At 36.2% G+C, this 20,617-nt stretch overlaps 1 protein-coding gene across 1 annotated transcript; it reads right to left on the bottom strand.

Annotated features, from left to right (window-relative positions):
• Positions 1-375: 375 nt before the first annotated feature.
• Positions 376-1,768, bottom strand: LOC147486877 (syntaxin-61-like). Its single transcript, XM_086573880.1, has 4 exons — positions 1,680-1,768; positions 1,532-1,601; positions 855-920; positions 376-576 (listed from the first exon to the last, which is right to left on the bottom strand). The coding sequence occupies exons 1-4, from the start codon at positions 1,766-1,768 to the stop codon at positions 376-378; spliced, it is 426 nt and encodes a 141-aa protein (XP_086430006.1).
• Positions 1,769-20,617: the final 18,849 nt, after the last annotated feature.

The raw sequence follows: 20,617 nt of genomic DNA, 5'->3' as shown, positions 1-20,617 counted from the left end.
CAATTCTCAAAGCACTGTATATACCAAATTCAAGCCCGGTTAGAAAAGATAAAAACTACTAGTAAAAGTTTAAGTCCAGCATGTCATTAAAGAGTTGTCATACACCCAATATTAAGACGAGACTACACATCTAAAGTCAAATGCAATTATGAACCGTACTTATTATTATACGTATATATAAAGAGAAGCAAACTAAAATTAAATAGCGATTGAAAAATGGGAAAACTTACAAGTAAAATAGTCAGTAAATGAGATCGGCTGCAATTGAACAAAGTTTACTAAGTAGAAATCAGTTTGAGCTCCACCACAGCCTCCACCACAATCTCCGCCGCAGGCTCCACCCTTTACAAGGAAAGAACGCAATGGGGAAAAAGGTTACCTCATGAGAAGCAGCTGCCTATCCGATTCTGATGAAATAAAGTCATCATTATCTCGGGCACCATACTGGTTTGATCTGCTTGCCTGATATGAACTGCCATTTGGAAACCTCATCAGCTCTTGGTGCATGCCATTTGTGTTACTGATTGTGTTGTTCTGCTCTTTTCCAGCTTCAATGGATTTCCTCACTATAGCTACCTAATGAATATTATAACATGTCAGGAGATCCAGACTTATTTTTCATATTACAAATAGTGCAATGCATGACACACATATAGGTTCTAAATATTATAGGAGTGACGCCCCGTATGAGTAAGATCCAATATTCCTATAATTAAAAAGAGAAAACTGGCAATCCATACATTGGTTTCGGTCAACTAACAAAGCCAGGAAAAGAAGAGTTTCTAGTGAACAGTTAAATATCATAAATGTGTACGAGCAGTGCTGGTCCATCTTTTTCATTTTTCTAGCTCCACTTCATCGATACTAAAAAAGGCAAGATCTCTGGCAGCGACAGCTATCATCTTATCCCATTCATCCACCTTCATATGCAAAAGTTGGAGTATTCAGAAGCCAAAGATAATTCTACAAAGAATCGTATCTATAATTTCAGAGATCTATAACTAAAAAGGATTAGAGCGATCTAATTCCATTGGAAATGGTATTAGACTTACAACTTCTTGGAATATGACTATAGTAGCATTCAATACCATACAGCCAAAAGTAGAACATGAGCTGATATGTGGGCATCAGCTCTTAGAAGTAACATAAATAATACATCTCACAAAGTAGTTAAAGTAGTCAGCTGATATGTGGGCAAGTCTAATTGAAGCACATTCACTGATCATTAAGTCCAGGGATAATTCAAGGATAAAAATAACTACCAAATGAACCAATAATAAGTCTAGGATCGTAACGACATACATATCTAGTTAAAGCATACTGCATGACTACATTTAAGTTTCATAACAAGTCAGAGATGAAGCATTGATCGTACCGTAATATCATCATATAGTAGTGAAGCTTCATCAAAATAGTACGCTGAAACACAAATCAATTCAAACATTTTATCAACAACTCATAAATGTTCACAAATACATCAAAACCAACAGTGTAACTTTAGATAACAGAAATGGATTATTAGTTTTTTTACATCTTCAGGCATTCTGTCAAGAGTTCTCATCAACTGAACCAAAGTTATAACCAATTTATAAGCAGAACTCCTAAAAACCCAATTATTCACATCGATCATTTAGTAAAAACTCAAACAGAAACTAAAACAACAAGTAATTTTGTTATACCTCATCTGATTTGGAGTGATATCAGTAGTAGTATTAGACTTGAATGTTGCTATTTGTTTCTTATTATTCCCAGTTCTACTTATATTCATCATCACTTCTTGACTATCCGAATTTAAATAACTAAACGAAACTATAAACAAACAAACAAACAAACCACAATTTCCCACTTCAATTTCATTTTCTCATTATATATTCACGAGATATTCACAAGAAATTTAGCTTACAAGCATATTCCTCAATCAATCATTGGTCCTTCTATTGTTTCACAAACACAGAAAAGTAGCGTTTTCAGGTACTTCTTATACAACGCATCATAAACACCTTTTTCCATCCAATCAATTAATCTACGTGATTCGGAATCCATCAGCATGAGTGTCTTTATTAATCGAGAATTTAGTGAAGAGATTTACCTGGTTCGTCGAGAATTTAGTGAAGAGCAATTGGAGAAGATGCGAAGAGAAGCTAGGGTTCTTCAGAGAGTTTTTTTTTTTTTTGGTTTCCTGTCATACGAAAAAAGAGGCGGGATTAAGTGTTAGCTAAAAAAAATAAGAAAAAAGAATGCTAATGATATTTTTTTTTTTTTTCAATTTAATTGTATTCCTTTTCTAACGGATATAAATGTTAGCATTTCCCAACTTAACCGTGAAAACATTATTAAATATTAATTCAAGATTTTAAGTAATGCTTGTTATAGTAAGTAATAGATATAACTGTTATGGATGTAGTAACAGTTATATCCGTTACTAATTGAAAATTTGCACTGTTACAAAATAGGTATTATGGTGTAGTGTGGAAAAGGCTACTTTTGATATAGAATGCGTGACATTGCTTCATCGTCGCCTGCGTTCTCTTAATACCATTTATGAAGATCTGCGGACTAGACATATTAATATCCATTAGAGTTTTGAGGAGCTCAGTGTTAGTAACCAGGAGCTCCAAGCTAACATAGAGACCCTAGTCCAACGTGATAAGGAGCGTGAGGAATCCATGAACGCATATATAGAGGGACAACAGAAGTTCCAAGTAGCAGTTCTATGAGGCTTGCTACCTTATTAGAGTTCTACTTCTGACGACTCTGAGAGGCATGAGCGTCATCGATGCAGGACTGATGACTCTGGCCCATCCTCATCTCGTGGCTTGTAGTTTAGTTATATTGTGTTTAGGAAATTTTTCTGTTTTTAGTAGAATTTTATTTTTAGTTGTTTAGTTAAGTAGTTAATATTTGGATTCTATAATTATTATTTTATTTTAATTTAATTTGAAGTTATTTTAGTTCCGGCATATGCTATGTGTTGTATCGTGAATCCCACCCTTTCAACTTGTTTGGGGGTGGATTTATTTATTTAGAAATGCCTATATTCATATCCACGTATTTTTTGTCGAATTATTATTGCCTGCTTGATAATAATTGAATTATGTGAAAATGTTGCTAAATTGGTGTCGCTAGAATTAGCAAGTGTTGTTTGGTGCAACCTCAAGGAGTCATAACTAGATGATTGCTAGTTTAATTCTAGCCAAAAAGCTATTGGTTTGGTTTTGGGGCATGCCTCTTGTCTAGTTCTATTTTGGTTTTAAAAATATCTTTTTCCATCATGTTGCCTTAATTAGTTGGGAAGCTTGTGGAACTTAGAAACTAGTTCTCTATAAATCCTTGGTGCACTTTCAACTTCACATCACACCTATCACTTTGCCTTTGAATTTACTCTTCATAGCACTCATCATACTCAGAGCGCGCATGCCCTCTATTTTGCCTATACTCAGAGCGTGTGCACCCTAAAATCACTGGACATCGAGCAAGGCAAGAGCGCGCCCGCGCCCTCCCATAGACAAAGTTGAGCGTGCCCACGCCCTTCACCTCCACAGCCACTTCCAGTTCTGATTTTTTTGTGGGTTCTTCTAAGGTTGTTTCCAACAGCTCTAGAGCGTGTTGTTTGATATAAAGTCTCCTACACTCATACTGGAGCAGTCTTTCGAGGATTTGTTCGCAAGCGACACCCATGGGTCTTGATTCCACGACTTGATCATAACGGCGGGATGGCAGCTTCTAATAGTAAGCTCTAATGGACTTTATTCTCCTACGCTTACTTCGTATTTCTATGACCATTGTAAGTTTTTCTATCACATGGATGGAGAACAAGTGTTCTCCGTCACCATTGAGGATGAAACAATGGATATAACCAAGTTCTTATTAGTGTTTGTTGTTGGGCTTTCTATGCCTGCTGAGATTCAAGACTCATGGGGCTATTTGGTTGATAATTTCTATGCCTATAACTATGAGTTTTTACATGAGACCTATGGGGCAGGAATTTTTTGTGTAGAGGACCAAGGGCAATATAACGTAGCCCTTGGTAGCTTGTCCCTTAACGTGGGCACGGTGATGTTTTTTATCATGCTAAACATATTAGAGGAATGGTGTTTTTCTTCTGCAAATGATGCCACTTGTGACGTTTTCCTTGCTCTAGCTGAGGGACATATGCTCTATGACCTTCCCCAAACCTTAGTGTCTAGTTTAGCCTGAGCCCATAGTATGAGGCATAAGTATCTTTTTATGCCAGTCTTAGTTTGTCCTATCATGCTATGTTTCTTTCCTGCATTTTGTGCCGTTTCACGGATTGGGTTAAGGTTGACACTGTGCGGCCCACCAACTGCATTATACAGTTATTCCGTGCAATGACTTGGCCAGGGTGGAGGCTACAACCTAATTGGGTTGCCCCACACCCCATCTGACCAAGTGGTGCTTGATCGATTAGCAATTGTAGATGATAAATGGCGTGAGGTCTGTCAAATTATCATGGCGTGGCAGGATGCCAAGGAACCTCAATTCTTTATTGAGGTGGAGGACGACGAGTAAATACGGGATATGAGGTAAGTTTTTATTTTTGTTAGTGTCTGCTTATGTCCCAAGCAAGTTAATTCTTGTTAACCTCATAACGGGTGGAACTCATATAGAGTTGCGTCTATTTTTATTATCTATATTAGTAGGTTTTAAATTTGTTTTGCAGGTGTTCTTCAATTTTCACGCGTTTCCATGGTACTTCCTACCCTTCTTATTTTAATACTTTGAGGACAAAGCATGTTCTTGTTTGGGGGTGGCATAGAAACAAGTGTAAATTAAGGCACCTATTAGGATAATACATGTATAATATACACTTGTTTTATAGTAAAAAATTAAAAAAATCATAAATATAAATAAAAAATTTATGTTATACACTTAGGAATATTGGTATTGTTTCTTTCTCTATGATGATAATAGTCTAGATATTTCACATTAGCTCTTATATTAGAATAGTTTTTAGAAATTTAGGTTAATATATAGGTAATAATCATTGCATCTTTCTATAAATATATTGCATGAGTATCTATGATTGTTTGGCAGTAAGTTTCTGAAATCTAGGCTAGAGTACTTATTCTACAAATCTTATGAGAATATAGCCTAAAGTCTTATATGAGTGAAATATTTGAGAAATAACACAAGGGAGAAGTAAATTCCGAATAGAGAAATCACACGTCCACTTGTTTGATCACTATACCATATCCTAAGCGAGAATATATGCCCTCTTTGGATCGATATAGCCAGAAATTCAAACCTATATGAAATTATTTCTGCTAGTCGCCCCTCCCGAGCCTTTCTTTAGCATTTCATAAACCGTAAATCCTTTACCCTTTTATAAAACAAAATAAAAATAAAAATCAGCCTACCCATTTTTGAATGAGTCTGAGAATAGAGATGAAATGAAGAATGAAAATAAAAACCTTTGAAACCAATAATTTGTTAGTTGTTTCAAATAAGAAAAGAAAGTTTCCATCCAAAGAAAAATAATAATAAAAGAAAATAAAAAGTTAGAACTTCAAAAACATAATCAAAGGAGTCAAAAGCCAAAAGAAAAAAAAAAAAAAAAAAATGGCTAAGGATGGAAACAAAGTATAGAAGCAAAGTAAAGAACAAAGTTTTCTCTAGTTACATAATATGAAGACTGTATTATCTTAGACTGGTTCATTTTGAATATCCATTTCCTTCATTCTTAAACCATCTCCTAATCCCTGCAATACCTAATAAAGACCTCTAACTCAATTAGGAATAGGATAGTGTGATAGTAAGTGGCAGATGTGTTTGATCAAATAGGAAGTGCTACAGGCGTACAGTGGCAGTTCAAAGAAGAAATCGGTGATCTATCAGGAACTGCTAGCTGTTCTAAAGGGGCTGGAATGTGCGGAGCAGCTGAGGATAACACGAGTTAAAGTGCAATCAGACTTTATGCAGGGGGTACAGATTTTAACAAAGCAAGGTAAGCCACCGTGGTATCAGAGGAACCTCAGTAGCACCAGATTCAAACAGTGAGCTCAAAGTTTGACATAGTATCCTTTGTCCATGTCTTCAGGGAAGGTAATCAAGTAGCTGACTACTTATCGAAATTAAATAGAGACGAGTGTAATGGATTGGTACTCTTTATTCCCCCGATGGATCAAAAAATGCATGTACTGATCACGAGGGATAAGGAAGGCACTATGTACTTGAGAAGTTGAAGTTAATAAAGTTTGGGGGCTGACCCCTAGTTATTTCAAAAAAAAAAAAAAAAAAAAAAAAAACTTCGGCTTCCTTTTGTGTCATTGAGATTGTAAGGTAAAGTGTGCCCACTGCACACTGGAGTGAGCGAAACTTGATTGGAAAAATCAGAGTGGTTTTTATCTTGACATATATGTGAAGACCTATTTAAGGACGTTATTCCAAAGTTTCAGAAACGGACCTGTTATTGCATTTCATAGTATAGTTCATTATATATATGTTTATTCGTAGATGATTGATTATTATGCACGTATTAGCTTAGATTTCGACTTGATTATTCTGTATTCATTGCTAGTGAGATGTATAGATATCTGAGAATAAAGTTGGAAACAGTAATTTTATTTCTTAGTCGTTGTAGTATAGATGAAGTTTGTGAGTACCTTCTCTGGAAAACTCTCATGAGGCTATAACTCGTCCACTAGGGAATTCCTAGTGGTTTAAGACCTTGTTGCATATGGTTAATGCAATCGCACTCGATGAAAAGAGATTAGTTATAACTACATTTTTGGTCACTTATATTAATTTCTCATATTTGTTTGAGGACAAGCAAAATGTTGTTTGGGGGAGGTTTGCTAAAAGCCCAAAATTGTAGTTTTAATCCCTTAATATCATTACATTTAGACCAATTATGTGTATAATAAATATGAGTTAGTACTGTTTACGTGCGTTTATGTATTTCAAGCATTGGAGTCAAATATGTGAAGAAACATGTCACTTTTACGAGATAAAGGAGCAAAGGTTGGTTACTAAGAAGTTCTATGATTAAAGGCCAAGATTCCAGGAGAAAAAGTCTTTTTAAAGTCCGGTCAAAGCTGAAAAGTCAAGGTCAACGCGGGCAGAAATAGGACAGAAAAGTCAACAGAACTTCCGCAGGCCGTATCTTTGGACTCAAACCTCGGAATTGGGCCTATTATATGTCAAAACGACCGAATCGGAAAGAGCTTTCTAACGGTCTAGGCCTTGATCCAATAAAAGGAGAAAAAGTGGACGAAAAGGCTATTGTAGTAATTTCCAACAGAAAAACCCTTTTTGGACTTGTGTAATTAGGTTTTTAGCTTGATTTAAAGGCCCAAAACATGGCTCCAAATTTCATGCACGAAATTGTAAACCTAGCCTCTCTTATATAAAGAGAACTAAGGCATAACTCTCCATATACTTAGACTTAGATAGATATAATTAATTAGAGATCGATAGTTAGAACTTAGATTTAGTTATTAGTTTAAACTCAAGTTAGTTATTGTTTTTTAGTATTCATTAGATTAATAAAATAAAGTTATTGTTTTTCATTATGTCTTCTTCTTATTTATATGTTCATGATAATCTAATGACTTCTAGCTAAACCTCCATTAGAGGGGTTTGATGAAGCTTGATGAAGACTTGATGTGTTAGTTAGGATTATTGCTTTTAAGAGTTTCACTCTAGTAGGATAGTTGATTCGCCATGAGAATGGGTTGAACTTCCTCACATGCTAATTATTAGTTGGCAGAGATTGCCATGAGTAATTAGGGATCAACACTTAATCTTATTTTATTAGGATTGTAATAATCTATGCTAGTATATTAGGAGCACATCAAGTGGATTCAAATCCCCCTAATTCCTTCTCCATATTCACATCTTAGTATTGAATTATCGTAGTATAAATTAGAACATTTTAATTAGTATTCAATCACCATATTAGTATACTTTCATTTCATTATCCTCATTCGTTTTGTTAAGATCGATTAAACTAGTGGAAACTTACGTTTAAAGGACTAGGAGTGGAACGAATTCTCTACTCCATATATTGCATGATTCACGAGAGTAGAACTTTGATAGTTTAGAGTAAATTAGTATGTTTTACTTTTGTTTAAGTTTAATTAGTTAAGTAGGAGTAAACCATACTTTTTACATTTATCAGGTATTTATATTCATTACAGGATGAGGGGTTTGGTCTTTTTGTTTGGTTGTGAGGGCATCTATCTTTCTTGTGAGGGTTTCGATTAAAGTTTTGATTTCTGGATCGGATTTCATTTAAAAAATACCACTAGCCTTAGATGTACTAGGTTGGGTTGTTCTGGAATTGTTAATGTCGCCCCAATGGGTACTCTGTTCAACTTGGTTTTCAAGAAAGGTTAAGGCTTCGGTTGCACCTTTATCCAAAAAATTATCATTACTCATGATGTCGAGGGTGACTTTATGTTCTTAGAAAAGACCTTTGAAGAAAAATTGGACAAGAGTGGATTTTTCTGGTTTATGGTGAGGACATGAAGGGAGTAGGTCAGAGAATCTATCCCATGCTTCGGAAAATGCCTCACTTGTACTCTGTTTGAAGAACTGTATCTTACTTCTTATCTCTTCTATTTTCTTCGGCAGAAAATACTTCTTCATGAAGGAGAACACAACTTTGTCCCATCTATTAAAAGAATCGGGCTTCTGAGAAAGAAGTCATGCGTAACACTTACCAGCTAGACTGAAAGGAAACACTCGTAGCTTAACTTAATCGTTGGTGACGCTCGGATGGTGGAAAGTATTACATACTTCATGTACCCGACATAGATGCTCGTACGGTAACTCGTGTTCTAACTCGTGGAAAATGGGTAGCAGATTGAACACGTTCAATGAAATTCGAAAGTCGCTTGTGAGCAGTGTGAGTTATATACAAGATGGATGCACATCTTGCAATAGTGTGTAGAATTTGGAGAGAGGCTCTTTAGCTTGCACTACTTCGCCGGCAATCTTAGTAGATGGAGGACTAGAAATAGGAGATAGTCTGGGATGACATACTCTCCTACGTGAGTAAGTTTTATTCTTGCTAATACTTGTAGTGCCTGAACGCAGTATCATGCACTTTTAGCAAGACCACAAAACTATCATAACATGCGCAAACTATGCAAAGTATGCTCAAGAAATCGAAATTCATTTTTGCAAGTATAGAGTTTTGAAAACTTTACTTTTGTCTATACTTTACTATGCTCTGTTCAAGGGAACAATTGGGCGTGAGACTAGGATGGCTCTACTACACGTCTTAGAAGAGTAGGCAGTCACTTCACCAAGTGGTGTGCTACCAAGAATCTCACTCACGATGAATCTGGGGGAGGGGAGTGAAGAAGGTAGTTGGTCCACCGGAATCTAGTAACTGATTACTCTAAATCCTCGTGGCTATATTTTTGTCATTTTTTGGAGGAGCGTGACTACTTTGGGCTCTAGTTGATTGATTTTAATTCATTTTTTTGTCTAGGGCTTCAAGAAACAAGCAACGTTCAATTTATCTACATTGGGGAATGAGTTCCCAATGGTTGTTATTTGGCTCGGGTTCAGCCTTATACGTGAATGTATATTGCAGTGCAGAAATAAAATTTCAAACAATCACTGACATTTGCCTCTTTTTGTCTGTTGATGAGATATGGGATATGGATAGATGATGGTCGTTGAACAAAATAGAAGCGTATCAAAACCTAATTATCCCTCAATAAGTAAAGGATGAGTAGGGTATCGTTCCACTTTTAAGTGTATGTTTATATGAAGGACAGGACTGGAAAAGGGGCTTGAGGGATTAAAAACTATTATTATAGATATTGTAGATTATAATGTTAAACTAAACTAAACTAAACTATTAAGAATTTATAAGAGAGAGAATTCAAGAGATTAGAATCCACCAATACTTTTGATTCAATGACCTTTTACTTCATGGTTGTTCTCACAAGTAGATTACAATTAGGCAATCGAGCGAGTGTCGATGCCCTCTTGGATGAAACATCGTTAACAAATAACTCTACTTAAGGTTGTTCCTATGTTCATGTTACTAGTATCTTCTTTCCTTTTATGTGAGCTTGTGCAGCTATTCAATAAATCGCCATCTAAGGCAAACACAATGAATACTTCCCTTACTCTAAAACACTACACAACTAGAAGAAAAGTAGAGAATAATAATATAATATTCAATTACAATAAATAAAATCCTATTCTAGCATGATATTCGATTTCAATAAATAAAAGCATGTCACTAGCAAATATTCAATTGCAATAAATAAAATCCTAAACTAGCATGATATTCGATTGTAATAAATAAAAACTTTAATCTATACTTATATCCCCTGGTCTGGGCAATGGAACTAATAACTAAAAACATAAAGAACTAACCTGATTGAAGAACACCATGAACCAGAAGAATCATTAAACCTTAAGCACTGGCTTCATCTCCTCCCTTGAAGAAGATGATTAGCCTTCCATAAAGAAGGAAGAACACGAAGAATGAGAAGAAGAAGAGTCGAAGAACATAAGACTAGAAAGACTAATTTATTAAGACTCAGCTAGTTAAAACCGATCTTTTATTATTAATCTCTCTCTGCCTCAAGTTCTGGAGACAAGAGTATAAGTGAATTGGCAAATTACATGAGGCACTTAGGTCCTCTATTTATAGAGGTTACAATGAGCTCTAGAGGCATTCCAAACCATCATTTGTTTCCTAATACAAATAGACTTCTTTCAGAGTTCAACTTCATCTCCAAAACTAAGAAGAAATTGGCTACAGTGTCGATCCATGCATCTAGACACACTATTCATGCATCTCAGACGCGATCAATGCGTCTGGACACTTTATCCATGCGTCCCAGATGCATTAGCCGATTTTGTCTCTTCTGCTTTACCCTTCTATCCTCTTTTGCGGGATTTAGTCCAAGCAAAGAATCATTTGGCCTTGGGCTTCCAAATAGGCTTTAAAATAGGTCCAAGTCGCATTTTTAATAGCTCCAATTCCTCGGCCTTCTCCATGATTGTCCACGGGCTTCCCATGTGATCCGTAATGCTCCGAATTGCTCAGTTTTACCCCTTTTTCTCTAATATTCTACAAAACTCTCTTTCACCTGTAGAATCATAAAATATAACTTACAAACACTATTAGTCCACTAAGATGGCTAAACAAGTGGCATAATCGAGGGTTAAATAACACTTTTTGAGGAATTATCACAACTCCCAACTAGCCTTTTGCTAGTCTCTTAGCAAATAAGATAAAAAAAAATAGATAAGTGATCAAAATCACATCCTAATAACAAAAATAAAATCTTAACTCACTTTCGCAGGCATCGCGATTGCATTTACCATATGCAACAAGGCTTTAAACCTTTAAGTTCTCCAAAAAGGACGAGTTATAGTCTCGTGAGGGTTTTCAGGTGATATACCCACAAAATCAATCAATAGCATGTTCAAGAATGATAGTATTTTTCAGAGAGAAAATTTCCTTACCCACTTAGTGCTTACTCCAATAGACAGTCTCCATTGCTAACTACATTACTACAAAGACTCATAAATTATGATGGGAGATAGTAAAAATTGACAAAATTCTCAATCAAGGCTTATGTGTGTACTTAGTCAATCTCCTATACTCTCCTATCCAAGAAACGGAATCCCTAGTTTACCATTGGTAGATAATCTCGACTTTCAATCCTCACCGGTCATACTCTCAGAAAAGAATCTCTCTGAAGATGGTCTACTATTTTACCTCATGTATGTGGGGAAAAGAATAATGCATACGAACATCCCACATACTACCTTGAAAAACAGACTTCTGAATAAAAGTAGTCTCATGGAAAGAATGTCAATCACATATGAAGTGTCGGGTCCTTCACTTTAGCATCCTTTCACCTATTCTAGACTTTGTACCATACTGTAGTGATAAGTCATGGGTTGTAACTTGGCTTGGGTATTAGTTTATGAAGGAAAAGTAAAAAGGATTCTAAGGTTGTTTCTGAAAAACACTAAGGGTTTTGGTTCATTCTTTAGAAGATTTCTTCAAATTCTGTATTACAGAGAAAATTCTTCCTTTGTCTTAGCTTTTCCATCCATTCTGTTCAACATTTTTTTTTATTATTATTTTTTATATTAGCTCAGTGGTATATCCTTGATTAGTACTGGATATGCTTGTTTTCCACTAGCTTCTTTCACTTAGAACAAAATGATGGTCTTCATTGTATCTCTCTGGTATTTCTTTGTAATCTTCCTTTTGTGCTCTTTCTTCCTCTTTATGCCCCTCGTATTCTCAGAAACATATTGGTATGGCTGATAAATATTTCGGCTATACTCCTTGTCTGGAGTTGGGTAAAGGGTAAAGGGTTTTATGAAAGAAAATGGCTTATTGTAAGGCTCAAAAGGGTCTAACATGATGGTCCTACTAGGTGGGATAAAGGCTGAATGGGTTCACTACTTGACTTATCAGTATGATACTCTATTTTAAATAGACTACAAGACCTAATGGCTATCTTCCCAGTTGATGTCACTTCGTGATTAACCATATCAACGAATAATGAGACTATATTATAATGACATAAAGAACGGAAAGATGTTGAGTCACTAAGACTCGGATTTTTCATAAGAACTCTCCAAAGAATGGGTATAAATCTTAAGTCTCACGAGCTAAGTCTAAAAATTCTACTTCCAGTTTACTAGGGGTTTAAATCTCTCTTCTAGCAAAAGTACACAAAACTGACCAAGTATTATGGTGGTGGTGCCTTGATAAAGAATTCTATCAACAAGAACTATGTCCGAGCATAATAAATAGTCTAAGCGGTAATGAAATCAATAATATCAACTATCTATCAAACTCAACACTAAGCAGTATAGAATCTATATCCCAGACTCATTATTAAAATTCATTTTTCTCATGCTACTGATATAGAAACAAAAATATTTTTGTTTTTGAAAACTAATTTTCGAAATTCATTTCTCAAGTATTTCTCAAGTACACCCTCCCCCAACTTAACATATGTATTATCCTCAATGTATAGAAATTAAGTAAATGAAATGAATGAGAAAAAGGGAAAATGTTACAATTGATGCCGAATATCAAAATTAATCCCAAAAATAAGAACATTTCCTTTTACCAAGATTTTTTTTTTTTGTTAGGTATTTTTAAGTCAGATCCCTAAGACTATATATCATGCATTATTAATTTGGAGTGAGGAGATCAGATTTTCTTACCCAAATCTGACGAATGTTTGGAGGACGAGGAGGTCTCACCTTGTGGGTTGTCAAAAATACTCCTTGATATGCTAGAAAGATTGCTAGTGAAGTTACTTCTCTACCTTGAACTATTTTAGGTCTGATGATTGTGTGATAGGCCTTGTGGTTCCTCTGTGTAGAAGATTGATGAAAATCTTTCTTTCTAACAGGACAATAGTATCTGATGTGCCCTTTACCACCACAGTAATGATAATGGATGTCTGGCTGACTGCGCTCAAGGTGGGCGGTAGACTGGTTCACATACTTCTCTCGTTCAAACTTCAACAGTGCAATGCTTCTTATCAATATGGTCCACTTTCTACTTCAGAAGACTCATTTCAATTTCTAGATTCTGTTGTTTTTCCAAAACTTCTTTAAGCTGATTCTCTAGTAACTGATTTTTCTGGGCAGAAGTCTGTTGTTCATCTTGAAATGTAAAGTTCATCTTCTCAAGGTATGATACTCTCTCTGTCAATTTTCCATTTTGCTCACTTTAAATCCTGAATTTTCTGTAGAGATTCCAAGAACATGGCTAGCAACGTCTCTGTGGTGGGGTTCTCAGGTTCATCACAGTTTTCTATAGATTGAGCACTTACAATTGTATCTTCGAATGGGACGAATTCTTGTATCCTGCTATCAAGGAAGTACACCGCTCCACCTTCGGTGTCATCACAATCCTTATGCAACAAGTGAAAGATATTTATGTCCATGGACATCTTACTAAAGTTGATCTTCATTTCACCGTTGTGACAATTTATCAAAGCTTTTGCGGTAGCGAGGAAAGGTCGGCCTAGAATAATTGGAATTTTATCAAAGGCCTCCTGGGTGTCTATCACAATGTAATCCACTGGATAGTAAAAATCGGCTACTTGAACAAGAACATCCTCAACTATGCCTCTGGGAATCTTGGTAGAATGGTCAGGTAACTTCAATTTGACTTTGGTAGGCTTTAGGTTCTCCAGGCCCAACACTTGGTAGACATGATATGGCAAGAGATTAACACTAGCACCAAGGTCTAAAAGAGCATTACCCGTGAATTTTTCTCCTATCTTGCATGATATTGTAGGACTTCCTAGATCTTTGAGCTTGACTGGAGCTTGCTGATGGATAATAGATGTTGTTTGTCCAGCTAGAAACGCTTGCTTTGGAACATGAGTATTTCTCTTTATGTTGCATGCATCCTTTAAAAATTTGGCATATGATGGCAACTGCTTGATTGCTTTGAGAAAGGGGATATTGATGTTATCTTTCTCAAATGCCTCCTTCATCTCTAAAAATTGCTTGTCCGTTTTGCTTTGAGTAAAAAACATAAGAAAAGATGCTTTTGGTACAAACACATCAGCATATGTCTGCTCTTCTTTCTCTTTGGCATTCTTGCATATCTTGTCTTGGTCATCTTGAAAAATGGGAGTGGAAAGGATTTCCCCCACTTCATTTGAAATCTTGATCGATTGCTCTATAGCAATGTCATCATGAGAAGGTAAGTCAACCTTGCTGTCTATCTTCAATCCTGATCTGAGAGTAGTAACTAAGCTGACATAATCATGGAGGTGATCAGTACTAGAAGTTGTCCCAATGTGGCATACATCTTCACTCATCAATATTGGTTCCAATAAGCTAGGTTGAGTGGCTTGTGTCTTTAAAGACAAAGCAGTAGTGAGTTGGTCGACCTTAGCCTCTAGAGACTCCATTCTAGAACATTGACTTGCCTAAGATTGCTGGAGATTGAGCTGAGACCGTGCAAGAAGCTCTAGAACACTTTCAAACTTCTGATTTTTCTGTGATAGCAAAGTAATTGCATTATCCAGGTTTGCAGGTGCAGCATAATTTCTCCTAGGATCAAGCACTAACTCTCCACTTGTATTGGAATTCTGTTGAGAGTATAATTGTTGTTGAGGGACCAACTGTGAAGCTTGACTTGTCTGTGGAATATAACTTTGATCTTGAGAACTTGGGGGTCTAGCGTTCTGTCTCCAATAATTGCCTTGAAAGTTATTACCACCTTGGTTGGGCCTTTGAAATGGGTTCACATTGTACCCTCCAACTGATGCCTGTTGACAGTAACCAGGACATTCTAGAGTTGCATGGGAAGTGTCTGAACAGACTTCATAGTATTGGCTAGCTTGCATGATTGGGAGAGATTTAGCTTGAGACTTGTTAATCTTAGAGGGATTCATAAAGAACTGGTTAAATTTCTTACTCAGAGTTTCAATGCTGGTGGCCAGGCTGGCCAATGTAGACTTCAGTTCTTGATCTGATTGTTCATGTGCTTGGTAACCAAATTGCTTTGGCTCCCCCTCCATTCTAGCTACATCCTCGTTGCTAGTAGTCTATTGTTGTGTTTCTTTAGCTAAATTCTCGAGAAAGTTGTAAGCTTCCTCTCCATCCATTGATGTAAACTTGCCTTTGTGCATTGATTGTATCATCTGCTTGTTTATCATCGAGAGTCCTCGATAGAAAAAATGAGCCAGTGTGCTCTTGTCATATCCATGATGTGGACATGAGACTAGCAGATTATTGAATTTCTCCCAGCTTTGATGATATTCTTCAGTCACTTTTCCTTTGAAATTGCTGATAGCTTGCTGCATGGCATATGTTTTCTAGGGTGGGTAGAACTTGTTCATAAACTTTGTTCTCAACTTCTCCCAGTTATCTATAGAATTGATCGGCTGTGCAGTTAACCATTCAGAGGCTTTACCTTCGAGTGAGAGCAGAAAAAGAATCAACTTGATACTCTCATCTTTGATATTCTGATTCTGGAAAGTTCTGAAGACTGATAGAAATTTGTTCATGTGAACATATGGGTGAACATTGTCTAAACCATTGAACTTTGGAAGCATAGAGATTATTGATGCTTTAAGTTCAAACTGGTTAGCTTCTGTCTCTGGAAAAACAATACTGCTTGGTGGGTCTCCAATGATTAGTGAATAGAAATCACTAAGCTTCTTCCTTTGTTGTGCTTGCATGGGAGAGATAGCTTCAGGATTATTGGTGTCCATAACACCTCCATCATTGTGACCGTCATTGTATCAATCCTATCTAGTATTCTTGCTATGACAAGATAATGAAAACTATCCTACTATGCTTGAATGCAATTAAACTAATATGCAAAACTACTTTCCTTCAACTGGGTTGGGCTTTGCAGCTAGTATCTCGCCCGTTGTCTAAAGCTGTCTCTTCTAGGGTTATGGTGAATCACTTGGATTGCTTAAGTACCACTGCCCACAGACAAAGTCCGTTTGTCAAGATTCAGACAAGAAACACTAGAGTTTGATGTTTCACTGTGTTGGCTTACAATTTCAATTGTTAAAAAGGTCCTAAATGCAATTATACTAGAAACCAATAAAACTAAACTAAGATGCAACTATACTAAGAAAGCAATAAAACTAAACTACGATGCAACTATACTAAGAATGGAATAAAAAGAATGAAGATTCGACCAACCTGGATGGTAGATCTTGTCTTCGAGATTCTAATCTTAAAAGAATGGATGATGCGGCTAAAATTACCTCAAGATCCAAAATTCTAATCTTGAAAAAAAACGTTAAACATAAACAACTTAAAACGGCAGCGGCGCCATTTGACCTTTGCCTCTTTTTGTGTGTAGATGAGATATGGGATATGGATAGATGATGGTCGTTGAACAAAATAGAAGCGTATCAAAACCTAATTATCCCTCAATAAGTAAAGGATGAGTAGGGTATCGTTCCACTTTTAAGTGTATGTTTATATGAAGGACAGGACTGGAAAGGGGGTTTGAGGTATTAAAAACTATTATTATAGATAGTGTAGATTCTAATGCTAAACTAAACTAAACTAAACTATTAAGAATTTATAAGAGAAAGAATTCAAGAGATTAGAATCCACCAATACTTTTGATTCAATGACCTTTTGCTTCATGGTTGTTCTTACAAGTAGACTACAATTAGGCAATCGAGCGAGTGTCGATGCCCTCTTAGACGAAACATCATTAACAAATAACTCTACTTAAGGTTGTTCCTATGTTCATGTTACTAGTATCTTCTTTCCTTTTATGTGAGCTTGGGCAGCTATTCAATGAATCACCATCTAAGGCAAATACAAAGAATACTTCCATTACTCTAAAACACTACACAACTAGAATAAAAGTAGAGAATAATAATATAATATTCAATTACAATAAATAAAACCCTATTCTAGCATGATATTCGATTGCAATAAATAAAAGGATGTCACTAGCAAATATTCAATTACAATAAATAAACCCCTAAACTAGTATGATATTCGATTGTAATAAATAAAAACCTTAATCTATACTTCCATCCCCTAGTCTGGGCAATGGAACTAATAACTAAAAACATAAAGAACTAACCTGATTGAAGAACACCATGAACCAGAAGAATCATTAAACCTTAAGCACTGTATTCATCTCCTCCCTTAAAGGAGAAAATTAGCCTTTCATAAAAAAGGAAGAACACGAAGAATGAGAAGAAAAAGAGTCGAAGAACATAAGACTAGAAAGACTAATTTATTAAGACTCAGCTAGTTAAAACCGATCTTTTATTATTAATCTCTCTCTGCCTCAAGTTCTGGAGACAAGAGTATAAGTGAATTGGCAAATTACATGAGGCACTTAGGTCCTCTATATATAGAGGTTACAATGAGCTCTAGAGGCATTCCAAACCGTCATTTGTTTCCTAATACAAATAGACTTCTTTCAGAGTCCAACTTTGTCTCCAAAACTGAGAAGAAATTGGCTACAGTATCGATCCATGTGTCTGGACGCACTATTCATACGTCTCAGACGCGATAAATGCATCTGGACGCTCGATCCATGCGTCCTAGACGCATTAGCCGATTTTGTCTCTTCTACTTTATCCTTCTATCCTCTTTTGCAGGCTTTAGTCCAAGCAACGAATCCTTTGGCCTTGGGCATCTAAATAGGCTTTAAAATAGGTCCAAGTTGCATCTTTAATAGCTCCAATTCCTTGGCCTTCTCCATGATTGTCCATAGGCTTCCTATGTGATCCTTAATGCTCTGAATTGCTCTGTTTTACCCCTTTTTCTCTAATATTCCACAAAACTCTTTCTTTCACCTGTAGAATCATAAAACATAACTTATAAATACTATTAGTCCATTAAGATGGCTAAACAAGAGGCATAATTGAAGGTTAAATAGCACTTTTTGAGCACTTATCAATCACGTAAGTATGCTTGAACACACAAGGTATCATCTTACATGGGCTTCGAGAAGGTTTAGAATTTACCTCTCAAGTCGTTCTTACATGCTGCTTGAGGAGAAGGCGACGTCGGTTGGTGCGTGATCTGAGAATCAGGCCCAACCTTATTTGCTTTATCCTGTTTTAAGTTACAATAAATGTCCACTTAAAAAGCCCACAAGTTGAGTTTTTTATAATTAAACAACTTTGCTTTTAATGACCCAAAACATAAAACTAAACAAATACTAAACTAATGTAGTAGATTAACTAGTTTAGAAAGATTATCTAGATTAACTAGAGCTAACTTAGTTAGAGTGTTGATTACCAAGTTGATTCAAAGTATGCGAGCGATGATTCACGACTTGCCTCGTACACTTGAACTTCTCAAGGCAATGAAAACTCTAATCTCTTGGTAAGTTTAGAACTTTAACCAAGTGTTTACCCAAGTTCATCCACATAATCAATCAAAAACCATTTTTCCTATTTTTTTTCGTTTTTCTTTTTATCTCTAACTATTACAAATAAGTTCCACTGATTTATCCTACTTTATTATAAAATTCAGGCTCTTAGATCAACTTAGCATAAAAAAAACATATGAAACTGGAAAAAACTGGACGCTGATGTGCTGACGTGGACGGGCGGTCATGCACAATGGTAGGTGTGGACGCGCGCGATGGTTGCTCGCTGGCTCCAACCAAGTTGCGTTGTATTCCGTTGACAGGTTTAGCTCCTCTCCATCTATTGATTGTTGAACCTGGTATTGCAAAAAAATAAGTCAGTAATGAAAAATAACGAAATAAATCAACGAAAATAAAAAACGATAAGTGAAAAGGATGAGAAAGATGTTTCCTTTCTTAGATGCTTAACCACTCATCTTTGCTCCTTCAATTAATGACGGCGGCGCCATTTGAAGTTGCAGTTGTGGTGTGTATCTTCAAAAGATTAGAAGTGAGGTTCACCATAAATTATTTGGAGTTAAATGATTGGGAGTTTTAGAGGAAAGGAAGGTTGTTTCTTTTTAGTACTTGTTTAGTTTCTAGTTGAATGAAGAACATTGAAAGCTTAAGTTGTTTTGAAGATTAAACTAACATGAACTTGGAAGGAAGGATTGAAATGAAAGATTGGAACAAAGAATAACAAAAAGAAGATTGATTGATTGAATAACAAAGCAAAATAACAATATTGAAATGAATCTTTTACGGTGTCATGTGAAAAAACATGTAAACCTCTAGAAGAGGGAGTACTGGGCATCAGGAGACTTAAGGATATCAACTTTTCAATGCTAATGAAACAAGCCTGGGGCTTGCTCACTGAGGAGAGTGATTGGTCTGCCTTCATGCGAGGCAAATACACAAACAGGTCGGGTACATGGACTGACTACAAGACCTCGACAGTCTAGAAGGGTATTGGATGGGCTCTCAAAGAAATGAATCACCTACATGGATGGGTGGTAGGAAATGGGGCATCAATTAATGTTTGGAGAGAGAATTGGATCCATCACAAACCGATTTGTGAATTTTTCCAGGAAGAATGTAAAGATATCAAGAAGCTCCAAGGCCGACTCAATGAATTCATACAAGGTAACCTTTGGAACTTCTCCAACAACATGAATCAAGTTCTACAGCTCATCGATATCAATCCCTCTCATCTGCAGCAACTTGACAATTCAAAGGAAGATGAGAGAGTATGGCTCTCAGACGTTAAGGGTAAGTTTTCAGTCTCAGCAGCGTATGAGGATATTCGGACGAAAGCACCGAAGCAAAAAGGATGCAAGTTCATCTAGAGCTCTAAAATTCTTCCAAAGACACAAGGTATATCATGGAAACTGATTCGGGGGGTCTCCATAACAGATGACATGATACAAAAATGGAAGACACAGTTGGCCTCTCGATGTTGTATATGTAAACAGGAGACAGAAAACCTTGAGCACATTCTCTATCACTGCGAATTGGCCAAGAGAGTTTGGGATCATGCTAGAAATATCTTTAGCATTACATCACACATTGATTCCTTCAATGACATCATGCAATAGGCCAAACAACATAGCTATTTGATTCTGGATATGTGGAAAGATTGCTCGCTGACAAGTCTGGTAAGCTTATGGAAGAATAGAAATCAGGTGCTCTATGATCAGAAAAACTCTAGCTTTTTTAACATTTGCTTTCTGACTAGAAGAGCCATCATCAGAGCATACCACAAATCGA

Source organism: Coptis chinensis, chromosome 7, assembly GCF_015680905.1.
Source record: "Coptis chinensis isolate HL-2020 chromosome 7, ASM1568090v1, whole genome shotgun sequence".
NCBI classification, from domain to species: domain Eukaryota; kingdom Viridiplantae; phylum Streptophyta; class Magnoliopsida; order Ranunculales; family Ranunculaceae; genus Coptis; species Coptis chinensis.
The sequence above is the reverse complement of the archived record's forward strand: the minus strand, read 5'-3'. Positions and strand labels throughout refer to the sequence as shown.

Coding starts and splice junctions, on each gene's coding strand:
- LOC147486877 (XM_086573880.1), bottom strand. CDS start 1,768: ATGAATATAAGTAGAACTGGGAATAATAAGAAACAAATAGCAACATTC. Junction 921..1,531: donor TTGACAGAATGCCTGAAGAT/GTAAAAAAACTA, acceptor TTGCATATGAAG/GTGGATGAATGGGATAAGAT. Junction 577..854: donor CCTTTTTTAGTATCGATGAA/GTGGAGCTAGAA, acceptor AATATTCATTAG/GTAGCTATAGTGAGGAAATC.